This window comes from Pecten maximus, chromosome 4 (genome assembly GCF_902652985.1).
Source record: "Pecten maximus chromosome 4, xPecMax1.1, whole genome shotgun sequence".
Classification (NCBI taxonomy): domain Eukaryota; kingdom Metazoa; phylum Mollusca; class Bivalvia; order Pectinida; family Pectinidae; genus Pecten; species Pecten maximus.
Genome location: NC_047018.1, coordinates 23,290,368 through 23,318,333, shown reverse-complemented (window position 1 = coordinate 23,318,333; position 27,966 = coordinate 23,290,368). Strand labels below are relative to the sequence as shown.

Genomic DNA, 27,966 nt, shown 5'->3' with positions numbered 1-27,966 from the left:
CTGAATATGGATGGAAGAGCAGTTAATATAAGAATTTGCAGTGCAAATATCAGTTTTTCATTTTTGACCAATCAAAATGAACCTTTTCGAAGCGAAGATAGATAAATGGGTTATTTATTTTGCTGTATTTCTGAATTATTCGGCTCGTTTTTAACAAAATATCCACTTGATGTTAGTTTTTAAAGCACATATTCTCCGATAACTGCAGACTGTGGTTACATTGCGTTGACCAGTTCTTTCAAAACGGCCTTGTCGAGTTGACTTTGAATAACGTCACTTAGAGACAACGTCATGAATTGTTATTGATTCCCGCACTTTCCGACACTATGATTATTTTTTCGATGTTTTTAATATTGTTTTTTACCATAAAAATGCAATAAAAAGAACATTGAATGGTTTCTCGTTTAATATAACATTTTTGCTCTGTAACCCATGGCAAGGAAAAACTTACTCCACTCCTTTTTTGTACATACAGAAATACAATAAATACTGCGAGCTTTTTCTGCTTTATATACAGATAATAATGACACAGAATCATAGCAAAAATATTTGGGCTCACCTCTGTGGGTGGCCTTCAGCATCATTTTATTAAAGTGAACATAAAACCACATAAATAAACATATAAAAAAGCAAAGGTGACTGACAAAAATTACGCCCGTTAAAAAAAATCCACATAAAAAGGCGGAGATAAGCAGCTTACGCTCATGCAAGTATAACATTATATTTGAAGATATATCAATTGCTTAGATGGGAAGGAGGGAGTTTTTGTTTTCAGAAACAGTCACTCTAGTTCATATTTAACAAAGTTGTACTAATCATTTTTTTTAAAGATAGCGACAGTGAGTTTTTTTTCTGATGAAGATGTGGGCACTAATGACCAATCAGGTTTGAGCTTTAACCGCTGACCTGTATGCAATACCAAACAAGGAAATGTGGGCGGAGCCCAAGCTATATGTATCTGAAAGAATGGTGATGAGGGCAAAAATGTGTTTGTAAACAAACTTGTATATACTTCACTTGTATGACAGAATATTTCGCACTCGTGAAAATATCAATATTCTGTCATAATCGTGAAATATATAAATTTTATTCCACGGGAAACCAATCAATATCCTTTATATACTGTTATTTATAAAAAAAAATCTTGAAAATTTGCATTCGAGTTCTTATTCGCGTAAGAAGCGGGAAATGTTTTCAGCACTGCATATTCTCATGTTGAGATTAGTAATCAGGTTGATTAAGGAATAGATATTTAAGTTTCAAATCCATACAGCGGTATGAAGACAAAAATACCTATGTAGATAAATTAAAGCGTTCATCTGAGATGATATTTCTCTAATTTCTTTTAATGGCCCTGTTGATGTGAATTTTTATTTTATCAGCTCGCATCAATTCAATATTTCAGTAAACCTTGCTGGTGGTAAACCCACAAATCAAAGTTCTACCCATGGTAGCTTTTACAGCTCAAAAGCCGTAGACGGCTGTACCAGCCAAACCATGGGCTACAACTGCTGCTCGCACACAGTGGAGGGACAAGATGAGGTATGGTGGCAGGTAGACCTACAACAGCAGTATGTTATAGAAACCGTGACTATAATATATAGAGGTGAGTCTTCGAGAGTTTATCTATCATTGAACTTACTTATGGAGATATATTTAGCTACTCTACTTGATCTGACTAAAATTGAAGTGTGATACATTATTACATGTTGTAGATCAGGGTACCCTAAAGCGACTTGCAGGATTTGAGATATATCTGTCTAACACACCCGACTGGACATCAGGCGAACCTTGTTACCAGGACACCACTGCTAACCTAGCATCCATGTCCGCGACACAGTCCGTAACTTGTCCAGGTGTCGCCCGGTATGTGACCATCTACAATAACCGGCGAGTAAAGGCCTACACTTGGTACTCAGATCAAGCTTATTTGGAACTTTGTGAAGTATACGTTAATGGTAATTAAATACATATCTATCACGTTATTAAGCTATAGGTATCATTATTGTCGTATGTTTTATTTCGTTCTTAATTTTTAATGCAAACAAAATATAGATAAAATATCACAGATAAATACACGCAAACACTATTCAGAAACGTGCAGGATGCATCCATGGCATACATTTTGTAATTATCATTTAATACATAATGTCTTTTGACAAGACCTTAATAGAAGTACACTAGTAAACACGTATCTTATTTCATTAACTTAGAAGTTACCATATACAATTCCTTTGTACTTTAACTATTACAAACAATAAAATAGGATTTAAAAACAAGTTGTTAATCTGATATCAATTTGCTATCTGTCATTTCTCCTAGGAGCTCTTATAGGGACAGAAATACATAGCCTAGTAAAAAGTAAAACAGAACGAGTAAAACGATTTGATGAAAGCGCGCACTGTGTCATACATATTTTTTGTTTATCTCCGCATTTGATTCATTTCACCCCACAAATCTCGGCCACAACTGGTGGCAGAAGGTATCAACGAGCACTGAGTGACAATCAATGTCAATTAAATCCTATAATCATGAGTAGAATATTATCATTTAGCGTAAATTGAATACGTATCTAAGTAATTAATAGGTTTTTATATAGAACAAGTATCGAATGGACATTTTAATTTGATTAACAGGATGTTCGAAAAATGATATTATTTGATCAATATATTCCGAATTATGGGCACTCGATATCTTATATCTTATATATTTCATAAGATATCTTATACAATTGAAACATATACATTTTGTATTATGTGATTAGGTAATTTCCTGGATCAACGTTGCTCCGTGAATAAATGACGCCATGGCTTGCCATAGTGTTAAAGTATGTAGGTCATTAGAACGGGGTTTAGAAGTATTCAAACCAATGGTTTTTAAAATTGCTTTTTTTCAACGACCAACTGTATATATTTACTTGTAATGGGACTTTTTTTCATACAAATAATTAAGGGAATTATATTGATTAAAACTACCATTGTAATACTGTCTCAAAGTGTATCTCATTTATTGAAGGTTGTCAATTTGGAAAGTACGGAAATGGAAACTGCGATAACGTTTGCACGAGCTGTGCCGGTAACAGATGTCATCCAACATCCGGTTCATGTGGTACGTATGCTTTACACAACCTCTCCCCGTGACATGCTACGTGTTACACAAACTGCCTCCCTAGCATCATCTGAATTTTTCAAAATAGGTATAGCCAACCCGAGGAGGATCCGAATGCCCTAACATGTTACCCTATATCCGGTATGTGTTACACAAACTGCCTCCCTGACATGTTACCCTATATCCGGTATGTGTTACATAAACTGCCTCCCTGACATGTTACCCTATATTCGGTATGTGTTACATAAACTGCCTCCCTGACATGTTACCCTATATCCGGTATGTGTTACATAAACTACCTCCCTGACATGTTACCCTATATCCGGTATGTGTTACACAAACTACCTCCCTGACATGTTACCCTATATCCGGTATGTGTTACACAAACTGCCTCCCTGACATGTTACCCTATATCCGGTATATCGTACACAAACTGCCTCCCTGACATGTTACCCTATATCCGGTATATGTTACACAAACTACCTCCCTGACATGTTACCCTATATCCGGTATATCGTACACAAACTGCCTCCCTAACATGTCACCCTATATCCGGTATATCGTAGACAAACTGCCTCCCTGACATGTTACCCTATATCCGGTATGTGTTACATAAACTACCTCCCTGACATGTTACCCTATATCCGGTATGTGTTACACAAACTACCTCCCTGACATGTTACCCTATATCCGGTATGTGTTACACAAACTGCCTCCCTGACATGTTACCCTATATCCGGTATATCGTACACAAACTGCCTCCCTGACATGTTACCCTCTATCGGATATATCGTACACAAACTGCCTCCCTGACATGTTACCCTATATCCGGTATATGTTACACAAACTACCTCCCTGACATGTTACCCTATATCCTGTATATCGTACACAAACTGCCTCCCTAACATGTCACCCTATATCCGGTATATCGTAGACAAACTGCCTCCCTGACATGTTACCCTATATCCGGTATGTGTTTCATAAACTACCTCCCTGACATGTTACCCTCTATCGGATATATCGTACACAAACTGCCTCCCTGACATGTTACCCTATATCCGGTATATCGTACACAAACTGCCTCCCTAACATGTCACCCTATATCCGGTATATCGTACACAAACTGCTTCCCTGACTTGTTACCCTATATCCGGTATGTGTTACAAAAACTGCATCCCTGACATGTTACCCTATATCCGGTATATCGTACACAAACTGCCTCCCTGCCTCCCAAAACACACATACGCACTCACCACACGCATGCATGTCGCACGCAGGGGAAGCCGTCCTTAAATGACCTTAGCTGTTAATAGGACGTTAAACAAAATAAACCAAAGCAAACCCTAACACATTACCCTATATCCGGTATGTGTTACACAAACTGCTTCCATAACATGTTACCCACTGTCCGGTTTATCGTACACAAACTGCCCCCGTAACATATGTTATCCTATATCCGGTATATCGTACACAAACTACCTCCGAAACATATGTTACCCTATATCCGGTATATCGTACACAAACTGCCTCCGTTACATATGTTACCCTATATCCGGTATATCGTACACAAACTGCCTCCGTAACATATGTTACCCTTTATCCGGTATATCGTACACAAACTGCCTCCGTAACATATGCTACCCTATATCCGGTATATCGTACACAAACTGCCTCCGTAACATATGTTATCCTATATCCGGTATATCGTACACAAACTGCCTCCGTAACATATGTTATCCTATATCCGGTATATCGTACACAAACTACCTCCGTAACATATGTTACCCTATATCCGGAATATCGTACACAAACTGCCTCCGTAACATATGTTTCACTATACCCGGTATGTATTATACAAAATACCTACGTAACATGTTAATCTTTATCCGGTATATCTTACACAAACTGCCTCCGTAACACATGTTACCTTTCACCTGGTAGTATTACGCATGTCTTACACAACGCCAGTATTGTGTATGTATGTTTCCATATAAACCGCCTGGTTCCGGGTTCCTGGTAATGATGATTAGTATGTTCACTCGTGTTTCGGTCGTGTGTCAATAACATCAAGTGTATTTGTGGTTCCTGTCACTCACTGGCACAAACTGTCGCTTGACATAATAATTATGTCATCCAACATCCGGTGCGTGTGATATGTATGTGTTAAACAAAATGTTTCTATTTCATGTCAAATTGAAGTCAACATATTTACCTGAAACTTACTTTTTTTTTCAAAGAGAAATTTTTGTGGAACCGTAATTTTCAAGTAAAATTCAGGTCAATTTCAGGTAAATATTTTTACCTCAAACTATGTATTGCTATATTGCTTTGCACTGGTTTTCTTATTTTGATTGTACCAATTGGAACATTTTCTGTTCCAGTTCTGCCCTACCTTAGGGCGTCAGAATTGTACCTGCTGCCCCCATTGCATGATCGTAAGAGGCGACTAAATTTGGGATCTTATCTTTTCTCTTTTTTCTTAACAACTTTCTTCTTCCTTATGTCTCCATTGACAATGCCTCACTTTTGGCCTTTAGTTGGGCGTTCGCCCCTGTGAGGAAAGCTTTGGGTTCTGTACCCTGGCCGAGACATACCAGACTCTTTAAAATGGTAGCTTCTACTCCTGCTTAGCGCTCAGCAGTTCGCACGTTGTCAGTTTAATGTGACCGGGTGGGGAGTCCTGCTGAGTGTCTTCGGCAGTATGCTTCAGTGAGGTAGCACTATAAATCGGCAAAAGTTCCAGCTTATCACAAGAAGGCTTAAAATGAACATACCGCAGCCTCCCAAAACACACATACGCACTCACCACAGGCATGCATGTCGCACGCACAGGAGGCCGTCCTTAACTGACCTTAGCTGTTAATAGGACGTTAAACAATATGAACCAAACCAAACCTATTCCAGTGAGAAGGTTAGTAAGGTCCGTCATATGAATGTATGTTGGATAGCCGAGGTTCTGACCCCAAATTCTAAACCCGAGGGCAGAATTGCCCTATCCAACATACCCATCACTGGATGGACTATTTTCTCACACAATTTTCGTGATATGCATAAGAAAATCGGTCCAACATGGCGAAACCATGTAAAAACTTACCCTGGACAGGGATATCCGCAGTTTTACCGGGATTGGATTTTCTTATTTCACCGTAGGGAAAAGACCAGCTATACGTGTTCTTGTTCTCAACTATTGCATTTTGTCACGTCAACCATTATATAGTATATATGATTATATACAAACAACAATTTGGATATACTATACAATGAAGGGCAGTTTTGGCAATTAGTTTTTGCTAAAGTGCATGCATTATACCGTAGAAGTGTGGATATTCCCGATTAGGACCTGCTTTCATTTGAATAACATCGTCCGACAGTGAAGTTGTGTGCCTAGCAGAGTCCATTTACAGTGCATTTTGAGCATCAGCATTCAAAAATATGTCGAGCTATATTTCTGATAATAATCTACAAATTTCGCCAGGAATTTACTCTGAACGTAATGCAAGTTGGAACGATGCAGGTTGACAAGTTCCCACGAATGTCGAGCCTACAGTTACCGCGGCGAGATAACTTCTTGTGAAGTTTGCAATGATCAAACGAGTCATAGAACGGTCTGTCATTGGCTGTTCGCCAATCTAAAAAAGTAGGCGGAGTTTTAGATCTAGGTCTATCGGTAATTTTTGCGCCATTTTTACAGGTAATTGTGCAAAATCAACACTCCTCACACTCGTGTACAATCTGGTCAGGACGTCAACAAATGATTTTATAGAGTCTATCGACTCCGGTCTCTTAAGTTACAAGAATGAGCTTCTAATGAGAAGCGTGACAAGCGACCGAACGCTGAAATACCTCCGTCCCAGGGAAGTAGATTCTATGAATATCCCGGACGTTTATAAACGGATGCTGAAGGATAAAATAATAAGTCTACAGACTCCAGACACAAAAGCGGCCATGAAGTTAAATATGAGTCCATTCTCGGATCATGGAAATGTTAAGGCATTGAGGAGAGGTGCAAAACGATTATTTCAAAATGACGCCAACGAAGAAATTGAAGAAAACTTGGATAAAATAATAAGTCTACAGACTCCAGACACAAAAGCGGCCATGAAGTTAAATATGAGTCCATTCTCGGATCATGGAAATGTTAAGGCATTGAGGAGAGGTGCAAAACGATTATTTCAAAATGACGCCAACGAAGAAATTGAAGAAAACTTTGTGCAAGTAGACACCCCGAAGTGCGATTCGTCCAGAGGTTTTATTTCAAAGGAAATGAAACGTTTAGTTGAAAACCAGAGAAAAATGTCGTTAAAGATTAACGAGAAAAGAGATGAGCTAAAAACAAAAAGGCTGTGTCTCGTTCCACCAAAGCCTCTCGCAATTCCTGGATGTGGAATTAATAAAGTGGTTTATGACAATTGCCATCATCAAGGCCACAGGGCATCGGGAAATCGCGACAACAAATCTTGTCCTTACCTGGCATGTGATGGTTTCCATTTCTGCGGTTTATTAGGAAAACATAAGGATTTCAAGGCAGAACTCGCTGAGGTAAGTGAACCTATAATGTATATACAATTTTCGGAAAATATAGTGTAAAATTGCACATTTCCGTAAACAATGCACACAAATTTGTTACTAAATGTAAAAAAAAAAAAAAAGATAAAATACCACGATTAAGGTTGTCATCTGACAACGTGTTAAAATGAAAAGGTTTTCAAGGATGATTATAACTGTTTATTAATTGCATCAAAATTTCCACATCAAAATATGACCGATATCCAGTGGTTTCTATGAAATATCTCTTTTTACCGCACTTTCCCCGTGGCTTAACACAAGTAGGGTTTTGCTTCGTTATTATGTAATTTTTTATACCATGCTACTTCTTGTGAACTGTACAGTGTTAAATAAAATCGTAAAAAAAATATGCAATTAAAAAATCTACGGGATATCCAGTAATGCCAGTAGCTTATTATTACATATGTACGAAAAATAAGCTGTGTATATCTCGTAAAATCATCCTCAGCTATACTGAATAAAATTATCTACGGATGATCAATTTAAGTCGAATGACATGGAAATTGAAAGTAAGAATTTTTCACATTTTATAAAGAAAAAAGGTGTCCGGAAAACTCGGTATGTCAATTTTTTATTTCTTTCACATTTAAACTACATGCATTGTGCATTGCGTAGGAACAGGGGCATGTCCAGTACTATATAAAAAAAATAGCCAGGATTACCTACATGTATATATAATTGTTTTGATTAGAGTGAAATTATAGATTTTTACATGTTGTTTTTGTTTTTGCTTTACAGCTTGAAAAAGAAATTTCCAGTTTGGAAAAGACACTCAAGGAGGAAACAGCACAACTGGACACGATGTGTGTTTTTGTTGCTAAAAATAATTCAACATTCATAAGCAGTATGAGACCGAAACTGAAATTACTATTTCCTCAAAAATATCGCAACAAAGACGGCATGCAGAAACTCCAAAAAGACCTTCGCCTGATCAAAATTGCTACCGGTGGGAAAACTCCAGAAATTGTTGATCGCCAGTCAATAGGAAATTTAATTTCTAAAGCCCGGGACCAAATATCTGTGAAGTGTGGATATGATGAGTCGCTCGATTCCGTATCTCCCGATTCTGAAGCTGTCCCGGCTGTGTCAAGAAATTCCAGCACAGGATTGAGCTCGACCATTAACACATGGACTCCGACATCTTCGTGTAATCCAACGTTCCCCCAAAACCCCAACATAATGCCATTTGTTTCACCATGGACAAAAAATCAACTTGGGCATTATCCGAACTATTGCTGGTCTCCAAGTCTCATGTCTGGTAACATGTCTCAGTGGTCTTATCCAGTTCCCAACTACCCTGGGACGTCATATAGACATGTCGCTAGTCTCGCTTCCCCGGCCCCTGGGCCATCATGCACAGCTACTCGTGAGCATCAGGATATATTTCCTCCTCTCCCAGTAGAACCAATGAATGTGGAGCTACCACCACTTCCTCCAGCTGATAATCCATGAGAGACAGGACAATATTGAGATATATTGGCTATTTGAAGTATGTACCGTAATAACATGCTTTTGTTCCGAGTTTTCTCAGAAAAGAAATATTATTTTGATAGTAATTTTTATTTTATGATAAATGATAGGTAGACATCGAAGACGTAAATTATACGTCCCTGGTAGAGATACTCCATAATCTACAGTACTTTGTTTGAAACTCCTTAAAGGACTGAAGACAGTAATAGTTATAAAAGTAAACACCAAAGTTTTCTTTTTATTACCAAGTTCTACAAGCACTGTTAAAATGTGAAATGTAAATCTATGCTATATAATACGTTAATTTCCATTAAATTGATATGTATTCAATACTGTGTATTCACACAGGCATATTTTTATATTATCAAAATTAAATGAAATAATTAATTAAAATGAATGAATTATTTTGTTTTAATTTGTAACCTAGGTCAAAATCGTCAATTTCAAAGTTTCGATCCATTAAACTGATATGATCTTAAAACCTTTAATCCCACGTCATCCTCCACTTCATATGCAACCAAAAACCAAGATCATGATATTGGACCAATAATTTATTCAAATGAATGACCATGATCTGATATGTCCGGTTTGTAACATGGAAATCTATATAGTGGATACCACAGGCGCTTGCATAGAAAATGCGATTTTGAAAAAAAAAAACATTTAAAAAAAATTGATATGACAGTGGTATGTGTAATCTGTTATGAACTTAACAGATTACACATACCACTGACATATCATTTTTTTTTTTTTTTCAAAATCGCATATTCTATGCAAGCGCCTGTGGGTGGATACCGGAAAGTAGATGAAAATTTCGAAACTTTTTTTTCAGAACGACGAAAATTTAATGTGAGCATAAAAATAATTTCTGATTAATTAAAGTCTTTTATTTCACTAATCCAATACTTTTATTACTAGAATTATATGGCGATACGGCTAGGTAGTTACTGACCTGTTGGGGGCAAAACGGGCATCTTGATACTAAGTTTTTTCTTAAAGTTTCCGCGGCAGTTCAACGCCACTTGTTTACCTGACTACACCTTCAATTATTAAAGTAACATATTGAACCATACCACATTAAGTTTATGAAATGAATGGAGAATTGGTTTAATTTTTTAGCTAGGGTTTCCTCTGGGATATGGAGTCGGGGCCACAGGAAATTCGGGCTATCTTTTGTTGTACGTCATTTAAGGACCCGTCAGGTTTTAGAAGTGGAGGAAAGTCGGAGTACCAGAATAAAACCACCAACCTAGCTACAGTCTCTGATAACGGTCCAAAGCGAGAAATGAGATAATTGTAAATTTTATTAGCATATTTGATACATTTGCAAGGTTGGAAATTTCAAGTAGTACCTGTTACTTACAATTTATTTAAACTCTTATACTTTCAATGAAAAATGGCAGCACAAATAAAAGCACTACTACTTTCAGAGAAACAATAAATACATCATTTCATATGATGAGCAGTACTAGTCAAATGCATTTTCTTAAAACTTATAGTAAAATCAACCAACAAAAAAAATACATGGACAAATAATCAAGTCCATGAACATTTTTGTCTAGCCGTTTTGCTAAAATTTTGTATGTGTTTATTGTTTCAAAAGTTGATTGCTTCGACATATAATCATTTTTTCAGCACAGAATCATATGATGAAGTATCTCATTAAAGTTAATCGTGGAAAAACTGTTATAATTAAAAAATATGGCAATAATACTGAATTGCAGAATTGGCCATAATTTTATGGAGGAGATAGTGTATGTAGTAATGAACAGCTAATCTAGTATTCAATTAATACTTGTCACATGAGAAATTAACATATAAACATGATATTCAATTCTTCTTTAAAACAGTTAGAATAGTTTTTTTTTTTTTTAATTTATAAATCGCACGTGTTCTCAACAACAATAAGGAAGAGCTGTGGTAATTTTCAGTATACAATGAATTGTGTCAAAGATACAGTTAATGAGTGAGCAAAGATTTGAAAGCTTATATTTAAACAAATTGGCAGTATTTTTTTTCTTGACAAAATATGTATACATCAGCTATATTTCCCTCTGATCTGTGATTGATTATTTCAAACATAGCCACACTTGGAAAACACTTTAGGGACAATATTTTCAGAAATCCCAGTGATCGCATTAACAACTGAATATTCTGTGTATTCGTAGGTCAAAATTGGATTTTTTTCAGTCCGTCTCTAGTACATTTGAACACAAATTCTGCTGGATTTAATTTCGGCGAATACGGAGGCAGGAATACTAAATGTAAGTCCCAATATGTTCCTGAGGAAAGTTTCGCCAAACCGCTGATGATGAAACCCGCAGTTATCCATGATAACACAGTCGCCAGCTGCAAAGATCGGGTTACCGATATGATTTGTTTCCTGCAATGCATCATCAAAGAATTGTAACATAATATTCGCATTTGATGGACCATCGATTATACTGAAGTAATCAATGCCGAAATACCCAACACATAAATTAACAGTATAGGTTGCGTTGCTCGCATATTTCTGAACTTCCACTGCCTTTTCGCCTATACGGCATGTCCTCGTTTGCGATTGTCATCAGTTCTTATAACGGATGCATCGTCAAAGAAATGCAGCTGCTCAGGTTTATACGAAAGTACTTTTGGTCGAACTGACCTTCAAATCTTGCCGTTGTCGTCTCCGACGGAATTTTCTGCATCACTTTATATGTCATTCCGAGTATTTTATTTATTGCATATTGAATTGTTCGCACACTTGGTATATTGTTTATATTACATATATTTCCCTCCAAAAGCTTAACATATATCTCATTAGCATACACTGCAGCTTGCTTGGTCTTCTGGTACTCAATAAATTGTAGAACTTCTGGGGTAAGTTTAGGTGAAAAAATGGTCTTCCGCGTGGCTGATCCTCCGTTCCATTCATGATGTATTTATCCGCTATGCGGAAGCACGAAGACTTAGCAAGACCAGTTCTTTTGGATATTTCGGTAAAAGATAATCCTTCAGAAAATAACTTTATCACCAGAGTTTCAACAGTGTCTGCGGATTTTACGCCCTTTATATGGTAATGACCAGCTTTCGTACTCTCCATATCGGATACTTGTACACAAACACATTTTTATCATACACACACAATAATGTATAACCTACAACTAGGGGCGTGCACATTTCTAGATGATCGGCGCAGTAGCCAATCACGAACTAGCAACATTGTATGTCGACTATATTCACAGATTCACCTTGTAATTGATTGCCGAGTCGTGCCGTTTCTTAGCCAATCACAGAACGAGAGGCGGAGCCCGAGGTCGGGTACCGTCAACTCGGGTAATTACCGACCGACTGAACAAAAGAACAGTAGAGACATCCGTGGGAACTTGTCAACTCGCGCCGTTCCAGCTTGCATTGCGTTCACAGTAAATGAAAGATATTCTGCGAACATAACTTAGAGGGAAAATGCAACATTATAACTGCATCTGCAAATGTTTTCGCAAATTAACTATTAAAAGGAAATTATAATAAATGTCGGAAATGCATCCTTCTGCTCAGTGTTTTGATGTACATGTACATCCTTGCTAGAGAGTGTCTTGATATTAAAACCTTCTCTTATAGGAACAATCTTAGAACATGGCAAATCTGAATATGGGATTAAAAATACTGCTCGTATCCGATATACTTCAAAAATGCTGATATCAAAATCTGTATATTAAATATTTATTTTTCTTTGGTTATTAATCTTTGTTTAAATGCCTCCTGGTTACTGTTTGTGTTGTCCAGCATAAACATATGATCATTCAATACCACACCCTTAACCGTCTAATAGGCTGTCTGTAACTTTCCAATAAATGCAGTCATTTTTGTTCTTATTGGACAGCTACAGGTAACGTATTGCACGAGTGCAGGTTATGCGAATTATTTCTGCTGAACAATAAAGACAAATGACAATGAATGGTATTACAATTGTGTTTTAATACCTAATATTCAGTTTTTATTATTTTACAATAAAAGTCGTCTTTGATCATGTACATTTGTACATGTATATGATACTGTAAACTACCAAACGTATTGCTCTTTAATGTAGGGCAATTCATGTATACAATGAAAATACTTAAAACAGTACATTGTGTCTGTATTATTTACCGATTTCAAACTCCTATTGCAGATACCTGCGCTGCTGGATCTTATAGAGCTGGTGATCATTGCGTACAATGTCCCCAAAACTGTGCAGGGAATACATGTGCTAGCACATCTGGAGCTTGCTCAAGTAAGACACCTATTGCCCTATCACATTTCGATTACATATATCACACATTATATTGTTATTGTTTGTTTTACATCACAGTGAATAGAACTGGCACGTTTCAGTAAAATCCAAGAAAAAAATGCTGGCGTTATCATTTAATTGCACTTTTACGTGAAACTTATTTCCAACTTAGATGCTTAATATCAATGCTAGATGTGGCATTTATATGGAAAATCAAGTCATGCATTTTTGTAATTTGGGGATGTGTTTCGTCATCAAAGTCGAATAGCTTAGGTAGCAGTGTACAGTAAAAATGCCAAATTCTGAAAAATATGGCACACGCTTTAGATATGTAAACATTGCCAGTTAACCTTACATATAACCTCTAATAAAGTATATATATTTGAAATCTGTACAACATTTGCAATTTTAATAGAGCTCTGAAGGATAAGTAAACTGATATTTTCTGTGATTTTTAGAGCTGTGAATACCATGGTAACAGCTTAAAAAATTCTCAAAAATTGCAAAATATTATGATATTTGACCCAAAATGGCACAATTCTCTACACAATTTTTTTTCTGAAACCTATTTAAAATTAAATATCTCTATCCCAAAGACAGAATTAATCTTGTTTGGACATATGTTGTAAATTAAGTTTTTCCGCTATCTTACCTTTTCTGTGGGCTTCCATTTTGCGCTGTAGGCGAAACTAAATTTCCTGTGTAAACACACGTTCGGAAGATCCGGATATTTAAAATCCGGAACCAATTTATTGACTTTTGTTTTAATAAATGTGAAGCCTGTATGTACTACTTCATACTGGATATACCAATTATAGTGTACATTTATTTTTTCATTTTTTATACATATCATAATACAGGAGTTATTTGCTTAACAAAAAAATTGCCCATGGCCAGGCTGTCTTACTGTGGTGTGCTACCTTATACATCACTTTTGTTAATTCTAATTTTACTAAAAAACCCATGAATGTCTAGAATATGTTCCGACGAACAAAATGACATATCGGGTTAGTGTGTATCTTTAATAGTCACCGAGTATTGCTGATTTCCCTGAGAGGTGTATTTTGACAACTTTTTCTCCCAATCCAGTAATAAGGGGAGGTAATTTTAAAGATGAAAACTCCCATAATTCTGTATATCTCTTGAATAAAGTTGTGTTTTGAGTTGAATGTGGTACTTTGAGTCTCTGTGCATGTAATCAAGCAAAAAAATACTATACAACTATCAAATTTAGCCTTGTAATATGACGTCATAGTTATCATGACGTCATCAGTAACTATGACGTCATCAGATGGTATCTATGACGTCATAAATACTCAATGGTGTCATAATAAATAACCAAATTCCTTTCCAAACCTCAGCTTAGCAACACATGCAATATTCTAACTGATAAATCATGACATGACATCCAAGATTTCAAAATGTCATGCCTATGACATTACAGTCATCTGTTTCCACCCCGGTAATTCAGATATGTACCAATGATCATATGAAAGTGTCCGCTGATCCCATTTTATGCGGAAAATGCTATTTTTTCTGCTTTACCGAAGGAAGTGACAATAATTGACAATATTGTATCAACCGTACACTCCATCAATTGAAATTACATGCTTACCAATGTATAAATAAATTGAAAATAATGGTTTCACCAAATATTTCAAAAAATAACACTTACTGTAATAGTTTCCATGGATACGGGGTAATAAATCAGGTAAAACAAACCAGAATTCAGTCTATATGGTTTGTTAGATACCCAATAAGTTATTTTGGGTTTGTTATAAAACATAGAATATCTTTTCAATTTACACTGACTCATTAACATTATGCTTAATTAACCCACCCTTAAAAAGGGTAAATATGCGAGTTACCTCCCTTGATTCCTTTAATATGACAAGCCAGATAATAAACAAGTTTTAAATTGTTTTTATGCATTTTTCAGCAATAATGAACTAAAATGAAGCTTAATCAAGCATAATTAAGCACAATTTCCAAAAAATTACATTTTTCAGCCCTTATAAGGTAGCAGTGTACAGTAAAAATGCCAAATTCTGAAAAATATGGCACACGCTTTAGATATGTAAACATTGCCAGTTAACCTTACATATAACCTCTAATAAAGTATATATATTTGAAATCTGTACAACATTTGCAATTTTAATAGAGCTCTGAAGGATAAGTAAACTGATATTTTCTGTGATTTTTAGAGCTGTGAATACCATGGTAACAGCTTAAAAAATTCTCAAAAATTGCAAAATATTATGATATTTGACCCAAAATGGCACAATTCTCTACACAATTTTTTTTCTGAAACCTATTTAAAATTAAATATCTCTATCCCAAAGACAGAATTAATCTTGTTTGGACATATGTTGTAAATTAAGTTTTTCCGCTATCTTACCTTTTCTGTGGGCTTCCATTTTGCGCTGTAGGCGAAACTAAATTTCCTGTGTAAACACACGTTCGGAAGATCCGGATATTTAAAATCCGGAACCAATTTATTGACTTTTGTTTTAATAAATGTGAAGCCTGTATGTACTACTTCATACTGGATATACCAATTATAGTGTACATTTATTTTTTCATTTTTTATACATATCATAATACAGGAGTTATTTGCTTAACAAAAAAATTGCCCATGGCCAGGCTGTCTTACTGTGGTGTGCTACCTTACGGTGATGGAACCAGATGGATCAGGTATCTTTAATTTAAAATTCTGACAGGTCACAGTACCTTGATAAGACTTATCAAGCTATCAGAATTCAGACCAAAATGTAGACTGGCTACCAGCTCCTATAAGTTGTTTTGTTAGAATTGCTCCACAAAACTCTAGATTACCTAATTTGAAACTAAGGAATCGGACATTTCTACGAGACACAAATCATCAACCTCAATTTGATTTCTAATTTCAATATTCTAGAAACAGGTGGCCAGTTTAGCAAAAAAAGTAATGTAGTCAGTTTTATATCAATTTGTACTTTAGGATTTGTACACCACTGTTAATATGTTAACATAAATTGAGCCAATAAGGATGAATATACATGTACACATCCATATACAATATTCCGGCTGTGAACAAAAATGTGTGTAGGAAAATTTCTGTAATATAAAAAGAAATTTGGGAAAATACAAAAAGAAGAAAAAAATGCATTTGTATGATATTTCGGGATAACATAAATCCGACTTGGGCGCAATGTAAACTTGTGCTATATATTCTAGCACAAAAGTGTGTCGATTAATACAGTATTAATATGTTAATGGCATTGTCTCTTTTTTACTGTCCTGATTTGGCGATGTTGTTGCTGGTTGTTGTCGGGTCACCCTCTCTTATCACGTGAGCGTCGGGTTGCGTACAAAAACAAAACAAAAAAAGATTTTTTAATACATTGACAGAAGATAGTGATATGTATTTAAATCATAAACGCGTGAACAAAAACAATATTAATACAATGTAAACATTAATTCAATTTTTAGAAGAAAAAAAAAAGGGGGACAAATCAGTTTGTATTTCTATGAATTAATGAAGGTGACACTGGCAAGAAATATAGTTAAACGTATATTGAATTGATCAAATGCATCCACCTTAAAGAGTATATGTTCTGTGCATGATCGTTTGGAAGCTTTGCAATACTGAGTCTTGTAAACTGGCATTAGTTCGAGAATATATCATTGTTAATAAAATGACGGCCTTAAGTAGTCATGTTGATTAGCTTGAAAATTATATTCAGAGTAATTCGGTAAGTAAATGCACATGATTATTGTTCCATATTTAAAAACTTAATTAATGATTTATTGCTAAAAAGCAATTTACACCTGTCAGTCGACTGCTGATTTGGAACTCTTCCGTCTATGTCGTCCCAGGTTAACGGCGTTACTGTAATGAAGGCCAGCACTATTGACAACAGTGTGAAGTGTAGCAGCACAGACATGTCTAACTGCGATCTAGAGATGAGTTTTGAGGTTGATGACTTGGGCAAAATATTTTATAACAATACACATATACTATACATAATTGTCAAAAGAAAGAGACAACAGGCTAAGCCTATATAAGTCTTCTTCTGAAGATATTCCGGTTAGACCTGGCAGAAAGATGGTATGTTCCATATTTAAATACTAAATTAATGATATATTGATAAAAAAAAAAGCAATATCGGTTACTAAGCAGGCAATAGTAAAGCATTAGTTATATCAAAAATAGAAATAATTTCAATGGAATAATTCTCCAAAATAGAATTGGTCAATAGATGAGTGGAATCATAACATATCCATGCCAGACCCAAAAATGAAAACTGTTATGTAATATATACATATATGTAAATACTAGGAACTCACTCACACATTCAATCACACATTCGTACTAGAATGGTATAATGCTACAGTATTAATGATAAGAAACTTGCTGCAAATGTTATATTTTTACTACATGTAGTTTATCATGTTAACATAGGAAAACGCTTTGAAGATTAAAAATAGAATTATTTAAATGATAAGATGCATTGAGGATACCAGATACTAAACAGTGAAGATGTACATAACATAACAAATTATAAATGGATGTAATATGATGTTTTGAATTGGAATATAAAGAACATTGAAAACAATGCATTTCAGTTGGAGCCTTTAAAAAAATTAAATCTTAGTGAAATGAAATATGAAAATATGTCTACCGGAGACATAAATTGATCAATGATCAATAAATGTATATTTGTTATACGTTTACCGTTTTTTTATTACTATGAAAATAAACACGGCATCAAATATTTGTTATAAAATAATGTGCAATTTTATTCGCAAATAATATTCAAATAAACATTCCAACGATACAACGTTATGGATAATCTCGCTTGTGTGACAAACGATGCATACGTACAACAAAAAAAGTAATTTATTACATTTTTACCAGTGAAATATCAAAAATTATTCATTCTATAAAAGTGATATTTTTCACTAGTGAAGAATATCATGAAAAATATCGCTTTTGCTGATTTGACTAATCAAATTAAAGATTAGAAAATACCAAAATAATTGACCAATCAGAAAACCCGACATATATGTCAGCACCTGGACAGGGGAAACTACTTTTTTTGTTTACAAATTATCGCTGTAGTCCTAGTTAGCATACGGGGTAGGGTTTTCGTTGATAAAAAATGTAATAAACAGAATATCTAACAGTGTCTTCAGTAAAACCAAATATATTTCACTCGTGTGGCTAATATTTTGATATTTTTCACTCGTGCTGCGCACTCGTGAAAATATCAAAATATTAGCCCCACTCGTGAAATATATTTGGTATTACTGAAGACACTGTTAGATATCCTCTATTTATTCTATAGATTCATCATGATCTACAATATACTAAAATTGCTCCCGTACGGAAACCAGTGTTGGAACCTACATCGTACCACATATACTACAGACCTTTAGTCTAGGTCACAGAGGTCAAATAGGCTAAAACGACTTCTTAATAGTCGAGAGTTCCATGGAATCGTTATTGGGTCTGTAGCAAGATAGGGTGAAGAGCTAAAAAGTTTGTTCAATTGCATGACTTTGACCTATAGTCAATGTCACATGGGTAAAATACGCTGAAATATTTAAACAGCTAAACAGCAAGGAGGCCCAGGGACTTGACATTGGGTCTGTACAATGCTTTGTTGAAGGTCTGGCAGCACCGGCATCCATTTCATAACATTATTGCGCAGTTATGGTTTTCCTAAACAACATCTAATTTTAAACTTTTTCTCAAGTTCCACCAGAAACATTCAACACAAACTGGCTACAATGATCTTGATATGGTTCTGACCAAGTGTTATCATTTCTCTGGTCTGTCCGAAATCCACCATGGCAAACAGTACCACTATACATGTAGCTGCTAATAAGTATGTATACTACAACAGTACAAGGGTCTTTAGAGTCAGATGACCGTTAAGGCCCATGGGCCTTTTATTTGTAATGAATAGATGTCGCTCTCTGTGAGAGTGGCCTTCATTCCATACAGTTGTTGAGTTGTTTCTTGTAAGTGTGGAGATGCATAAAAGGCAGCTAAGTATTTAGCTGAATGTATGCATAGGAAACACTTTACAAGGATAATTTCACATTTTCATTCCATTACGTTTCTCAAGGGTTATGCCCCTTGTTATGATTAAGGCACTCTCCATTTATTTCATAGGAGTAATTTCCCTTGGTGTTATATTAAGGTGCCCACTGATTGGTCAATTATCCTAAGGGGATCCCAAGACCCAGCGACTATCCTCATCCTGAGGCAGCCATCTTTAAAATTTGCAGCATCAACTTTTGAGTGACCAATTTGTAGTCAAGAAAAAAAAAGACTTAGACTTTGAACTCCCACCAACCACCTCCCTTTAGCTTATCATTTTATATAAATCAAAGTGATATCTAAGGTGTTTTTGCTATATGAGTTATGTTATCTCATAATCGTTTGTCGGTTTTTATTATTTGGTTAATCCCACTATGGCTCACTATTTTATGTTTGATCAAAGTGATATTTTATTTGTATTTGATATGTATCAGTAATTTAATCTTAGTCTTTTATTATCACTTTTTCGTAATTAATAAATGTATTGTCATTCTCTGTGAGGATGGTTTTGTTCATTCAATATAATTATTGAGGTTTTTTCTCGTTAATGGGGAGATGCATCAAAGGAACTCAGTTTATTTGCATGTATCGTAGATTTAGTCCACTCGCGATTGTCAATAAAATGCCTTAATATTTTTAAATGTTTATTCCTAAAAAAGAAAAAAAATTCAAATTACTAAAACAATAGTTTAAGTTTTGTTTTTGAGATTGAGATCCATGTGATTTTAGTTTCGAGTGGTAAGTCGCAAATCATGTCATCTCTTCAAAAAGCTCTTAAAATATACAAATATGTTCGGGCAATTACATGTACTCGACTGCGAGTGGGGTAGTTACCGAAAAACAATTGTAAAGTGTTAAGTTACGGTTCACATGCTCGTCACACCTCTCATAGCAAAACAGGTGTCTTTGCTTTCGGTTGTTCTAATCGGCACGCGCCGATAATTCCTTGTGAGTTGACGCGTATGGTTATTATGGACATGAACATTTTCCTAATATATATATATATATATTAAAAGTTGTTTATTTAGCTTGAAATTTGTTGAGAATTTCGTTTATACTTTAAATTAAACACCTTATTTACATTTGAATTCATTGCGTTTCAGTAAAATAATTAACCTAAGTAGGCTGTTTCAGATACCCACTACTGTATGTTGAAAATTTATTTTTTTAATCGTGTCTAGGATTCTCTTACCTTCCATGTTCAGTTTCATCAATTTTGAACAATTATCCGAATATCACAAATAGCGGTATCTTCAAGTGGATTTGTAACGTATCTGTTGTCGTTTGGGCTTGTAATTAAAAGTATTATAATCGAAATCGTTATTGGTTTCCAACAATCCATGCCCTCTTGATAAGGGCAATGAACAGGGTGATTTAAGTCGCGAAATAAACCTATTATAATAGAGAATCATTCAAATCTCACACGTTATCGATGACCCGTTATAACAGAAGAATATTCAAATTATAGATCTACATGTTATATACGGTGTGTTGTAGTAGGACAAATCATATGTCCCTGGTTTCGTTAACATTTGTTATTAACTAGATATAACTCAAACAGTTTATTCAACATCACAATTATTGTTGTCTAACTCGCATTATTTGTAGGCATGTGTTCACATTGGTTCATATATATATATTCTAAATGGTGGTCTGATCTCGTTAAACCGGTGACGTCACTGGTCATGAATCGCTGAAACGAGGTCAACGACTTTTGGCTTCAGGTGTGTTTTCGAGAAAAATCACAATTACTCAAAAACTTAAGTTGCCATGAAAGTTGCACATTCAGCATTTTTAGTTTCATACTAAATCACGTTTAGCTTAATATAGCCAATCGTTCCGGGTATACTTTAAAACTATTGCTTGTAGTTTGTTGTTCAAGTTCACTTCGTTCAAATATATTAGAAAAATTTTCAGTGTATTTTGTATTCAATTAATTCGACAAATACAGATATACATGTCTTTAATGCATTGCTTAATTTAGAATATTAATTTGAATAAAAGGCTGTACTCAATTAGATATACGGTAATTTTGATTGGACGTTGGCTAAATATATCTTACCATACTTTTCAAGCTGTAAACATATATGTATAGGTAGGGTGTAGAGAAACGATACTTTCTGCAAAAAGACCCATATGACTAGGGAGAATTTTCATTTTTTCAAACCAAATCTGCCAAGCACTTAATTCATTTATCGAACCATGTTTGATAGAAGACTGGAGAGTTGTTCACCTTTCAGTGTGTATTACACAATTTCCTGATGGTTTAAACATTGCACCATGTCAGTGTTGAAGTGTTGAAGGCTCGGACTTTATCCGAACGATTAAGTTAAATCGAAGCAGTTAGTTTATTATGCAACAATAGAAAAGGATTGGTGATCACCATAGACACTAAATCGTTGCCTTTGTCTGGAGAGTGATATTTAATTCAAAATTTGATTTTTGTCTAAAATCTCCCATCCGTATTCATAAAGTATGAAATGTGATCACCATGTGTAATCGTAAATTATCCATGCTGTAAATATTGGCGAGGAATGTGAAGGGAAATACTTCCTACAAATTGGCATACATAAACAGCGCATATGGTTAACCTATTACATAAACAAAACCGTAAAATATTTGGGTTTTACATGTGGTATATTTACATCTTGTAAACCAGAGTGCGTGTTGTTGTGATTATCGGTTCCATATTGGCTCTCCCGCGTTATTACTGTTGCAAAATTCCTTCCTGTTTCAATTTTAGACGTTTCTGATTGGCTGATATTTATTGCATGTATTTATTTATAACTACCTTACCTGTACACCATCCTACTCTAAGGTATCGGTTTACCTAAAGTCTTAGGCCATGCTGCACGACTATTTTGAATCATATAATAAAATTTAGGTATACAGTGTGTATTGTACGACGGTCTGGTAGAGGCTTACATATATGGCGAGCTTGATTTTGATTTGCCGGTGTGCCGGCTGCCAGCGCCAAGGCGACAAAAGCATTTGATTGTGTCCCGAATATGCGCGCACAATTTCGGCAAGTGTCGATCGGCGTAAATTTTCGCCAGTTTTGAAACACCGGCACATCGGCAAACAAGCTGGCGACGTATTAAACCGAAAAGTGACATTCAGTGAGAAGTAAAATAATTCCAAATTCTTTGGAGCCTGTCAGGCTTTTGTAGTGATATATATTGCAAAATAAGTTGATGATGAATGCTCTGCAGTGTTCGATGTTTACAATGATTTTGCAATATGTTTATTCATATTTAAGTACATAAAACAAATAGAAATAAATATGTTTTGGTCTATGTCGGCAATATTGCAACTGAGTCACTTTGCTTGAATGTACGTGCCGACGCAAACTCAATACCGGCAACCGACACAACGGCAAGCTATACAATAGAATCAATTTCACCCATAGCTGGCCGGCTCGTCTTCTTCTTTCACTGAGGCCAAAATGTAGCAAATTTTGGCTGCTGGCCCCGTAACTATCCTGGATAGAGTAGTATTTTTCTCTCAATTATTGGCATGATATAGTGATTAATTCCGATGTTATTTTTGGTGGTCTTTTCCGTTTGCAGGCATTTTATATTTGGGGTATTGTTGTGTATATTTATCCGTAGGGAGTGGCAGGGGTGGATATTTTTTTTATACGAGAAATATTGGCCGGATCCACGGTTGAGTTACATTAGCATTGTGCGTACATTTGATCACCTTTGACGAATTAAATCGCTAAACGAGGGTACACTGGTGTTTAATGCCAGAACTTTAACACAAACAATTCACTGCTATTAATCATGTTATGTTACACGTCAACCAACCTTCAATAATTGTTTTATAATATTTCTTTTTCATAGATAATAATAATATTATCTAAATCTATTGGTACACTAATTATACACGTAACTCTGACATGTTTCCTATTGGTGGTTGTTTTCACTTGTTAATTTCAGTGGGCTGTTTAGCTGGGTTTTCAGGTATATACTGCAAATGTCTAGCTAACTGTAATGACCAAACCTGTGATGGAGCTACCGGACACTGTTCAAGTAAATATTGATCTAAAAGTTAGATGTTGAAGTGTCAAAATCGTGAATTTACTGTTTATCATAATTATTTTGACATGATCATGTTAGTAATCCATAGAACAATTCAATGATATTCGTTTATGGTGTCTTTTGACAGTTGGCTGTTGTTTTTAGTTTACAGATTGTATATGTTAATTTGACAATAATAATATTTCAGACTGTTATGATGGATTCTATGGACCTGTCTGTACACCTTGTCCGACTGGCTGTAGTACTCACACATGTGACAAATCAACTGGGAACTGTATACGTAAGTGGCCTTTATTAAGATATCTTCAGGAAATCAAGGACTTTTATATCATAACGATATAAGAGATTTATTCTTTCCCAGATGTAAATGATGTATGATTTGAATAGAATACTGTTTTTGTTATTTGACTTGAAGTGCATAACAAATAGACATATTCATACTTATGAACACTGAATTAAATTGAATTGATCATTAAATGACCATTAAACGACTTCGCTTCTCTCTAAGTCAACAAACTTTTCATGGATAGAGAAATATTATAATTAACAGTTTCGACGTCAATAAGATTTTAAAAGAGCTCTCCAGTTTTACCGAGTATAGTCCTCTTTTAATACACATGTAACAAGGTTCTAATAATATACAAAAACAATAAAGGTGGCACACGCTAAAATACTTTAAGATAAATTCTTTGAGGAAGCCTTATTCATAGCCGTAACGGTATCCGAAACGTTTCAGGCATTATTAACTTCATTACTTAAGAATTATAGAAAAAAAACAAATAAATAAATGTGTACATCAACGTTCAAGCAGCGGTGGATTCATCTGGTAAAAAGCAAGATGTGGATTCTCTTTATATATATTTAGCTTCAAGTTACGTGTTGGTATAATGGGGTAGCATCCATAGATATTAGTGTTGGGGCATCTATAAATAGGAAGACTTCGATAATGCATTTGATATCTTTAGTTCAAAAGCAATACTCTTGAAAGTGGTTTCGTTTCTAGTGAAATGAAAAAAAAGACAATGGATTGGCACTTTTTCTATTCTTCGCCTTGCTTTGTAAATGTATACAACTTTTTTTCATTTGCGTTGCCTTGCGGAGAGAAATGGTACTAAGGCATACAATACAGTATATATGTATAACCATTGTTATCCTTTTGCGACGCCGACAACCTATTTCCTTACCAATATATCCTTGTCTATACCGTACTATATCTACTAATCTGGTTCAATAAACTTATATGACAATGGTATGATAGTTCGTGTCATATAAAATTTTAAGATATATCAAAATATTCCAGACTGAACCTCACTTTATTGTTGAAAATCATCGCCGAAGCGCTCGGCATTTTCCATTTTCCTCTGATTTTACTCAAATCGCGACTGGCTCCACGTGCTATGCTCTCGTCAATACGTACCGTTACCTTTTTTCGAAATGTATGCCATAACGTGAATTTTAAAACCCGTTTTGGTTTTGTACTGACGATGTTTAGCTATTATACGCATACTTCCTTAGTGTGCAATCATATAAGATATCAACGCAACCTATTTCAAGATCAAAGGGGAAATTTCCTGGAATGTTTTTTACTTGTTAAAATGTAAAAATTAAGTGTTTCTTTAACCACATTCAACTGGTCAGTATTGTTTATATGTTAGTCGTTATTACTCTGTTCCTTTACAGAATGTGACGCTGGATTCTTTGGTAATCAGTGTGATCAGTTTTGTCCTGCTAACTGCAAAGCCAACGTATGTAACAAGGACAGTGGTCAGTGTGGAGGTAGGATAAACTTCAATATTGATTTTCTTGCAAAACACATTTGCAGACCTATGAAGATAGGATAAAACATGCTGTCTATGGGACTATACCTTGTTATATATTACATTTAGTAATCTTTCATACGTCATCTTTTCTTGAAGCATGTATGTCATATTAGTAATCCATTGACAATTCAATAATGTTCGTTTAAGGTGTCGTTTGACAGTTGGCTGTAGCTTTAGTTAATAAATTGTATATGGTTATTTGACAATGACAATATTTCAGACTGTGATGATGGATTTTATGGACCTGTCTGTACATCCTGTCCGACTGGCTGTAGTACTGACACATGCGACAAATCGACTGGGAACTGTATGCGTAAGTGGCCTTTATCAAGATATATTCAGGAAATCAAGGACTTTTTATACCATAACGATATAAGAGATTTATCCTTTTTCAGATGTCAGTGATGTATGATTTGAAAAGAATACTGTTTTTGTCTTTAATTTAAGTATTTGACTTGAAGTGCATAACAAATAGACATGTACATACAAATTAACACTTAATTAAATTGAATTGATCATTAAATGACCATTGATCGTCTTCCCTTCTCTCTAAGTCAAGACATTTTTCTTAGATAGAGAAATATGATAATCAACAATTTCGACGTCAATAAGATTTAAAAAGAGCTCTCAAGTTTGACCGAGTGTATTCTTCTTTTAATACACATGTAACAAGGTTCTTATAATATGAAAAAACAATAAAGATGGCATACCCTATAATACTTTGAGATCAATTCTTTGAGGAAGCCTTATCCATAGCCGTAACCATATCTAAAACTTTTCAGGAATGGTTAACTTAATTACTTAAGATATATAGAAAATAAACAAATAAATAAATGTCATTAAATACAAAAATAAAATTACCTGTATATAAACGTGAACCAAATCAACAACAGCTATATTCGACGTGATCATTAATAAGAATGTAGTATATAAGTATACATTGTTAAAATTCCTATCATTTAGTTGTACCACGTAATTACATACTTTAAGGAAATCATTGCAGCTTAAATAGTGTTTATAAGCATTTTTTTTTATAAAATGCAAATAGTAGTTGCATACATTGTACGTATAGCCCGTAAATATCCTTATGCATTTCTTTTAATGAAAAGGATATTTCTTTTATCATAGTGGTGACCTATACGTGTGGGTACGTGCATACCAAGTACCGTACCTCGATGTGCGTGTCAAATTTGTATTAAATACTAGATAGGTCAAAGACAAAACGTCAACATGTTTTGATAAGAGGCATTTACATATTGACTAATTGATTTAAGGGTATGTTTTGATGCAATAATTAGCAGAAACACACAGTGTCGAGTATATGTCTTCGACGAGTACGGTATTTATCAGGTGAATAGAATGTTTATAGTGTGATATCGCTATATTAATGTGATTTTTTATGATACACCCCTAAAATGCTATTTCCCGAGAAAAGAAACTTCCAGTCGAACGTCAGAGCTACGTTTAGAGTAAAGCTGGTCAAAGTTATTCTCGTGTGTGATTATTTGCAAGAAAGTCATAATGGTTTTTTGCAGAAAATAGATGGTGATGCAAATATCATTCATGTCAATTTCTATGACACTCTGTTCATTATTTCCTGATTTTCTCGTATATCTTTACTCATGTGTACATTAACATTCCAGCAGCGGTGGATTTATCTAGTACAAAGCGAGATGTAGATTTTATTTATATATATTTGGCGTCGAGTTACGTGTTAGTTTTATGGGGATTAGTGTTGGGGCATCTATAAATATGAAAACTTCGATAATGCATTTGATATCTTGATAGTTTAAAAGCAATTATCTTGAAAGTGGTTTCATTTCTGGTGAAAAAAAAGGATTGGCACTTTTTCTATTCTTCGTTTAGCTTCGCAAATTTATACATTTCTTTTATTTGCGTTGCCTTGCTGAGAGAAATGGTACTAAGGCATAAAATACAGTATATATGTATAACCATTGTTATCCTTTTGCGACGCCCACAACCTATTTCCTGACCAATATATCCTTGTCCATACCGTACTATAATTAATAATCTCGTTCAATAAAATTATATGACAATGGTATAATAGCTCGAGTCATATAAGATTTTAAGATATATCAAAACAGACTGATATTGTTGAAAATCATCGCCGAAGCGCTCGGCTTCGACCATTTTACTCTGATTTTACTCAAATCGCGAATGGCTTAACGTGCTGTGCTCTCGTCATTATGTACTGTTTCATTTTTTGAAATGTATGGCATAACGTAGATTTCAAACCCCGTTTTGATTTTGTATTGACGATATTCATTTGCAACCATATAAGATACCAATGCAACCTATTTCAAGGTCAATGTGAACGTTCCTGGAATGTATTTTACTTGTTAAAATGTAAAAATTAAATGTGTCTTTAACCACATTCAACTGGTCATTCTTGTTTATATATGTTAGTCGTTATTACTCTGTTCCTTTACAGAATGTGACGCTGGATTCTTTGGTAATCAGTGTGATCAATCTTGTCCTGCTAACTGCACAGCCAACGCATGTAACAAGGACAGTGGTCAGTGTGGAGGTAGGATTAAAGTTTTTTGCAAAAAAAAAAAAAAAAAAAACATTCGCAGACTTATGAAGATAGGATAA

The 27,966-nt window shown here is 34.9% G+C and overlaps 1 protein-coding gene across 1 annotated transcript; it reads left to right on the top strand.

Moving 5' to 3' along the window:
- The first annotated feature begins 1,497 nt into the window (after positions 1-1,497).
- Positions 1,498-27,966, top strand: LOC117326444 (scavenger receptor class F member 1-like). The gene is made up of 9 exons (XM_033883192.1): positions 1,498-1,606; positions 1,716-1,958; positions 3,016-3,108; positions 13,295-13,396; positions 23,429-23,521; positions 23,718-23,810; positions 25,211-25,306; positions 25,571-25,663; positions 27,803-27,966. Exons 1-9 carry the CDS (start codon positions 1,498-1,500, stop codon positions 27,964-27,966), a joined length of 1,086 nt encoding a protein of 361 aa, XP_033739083.1.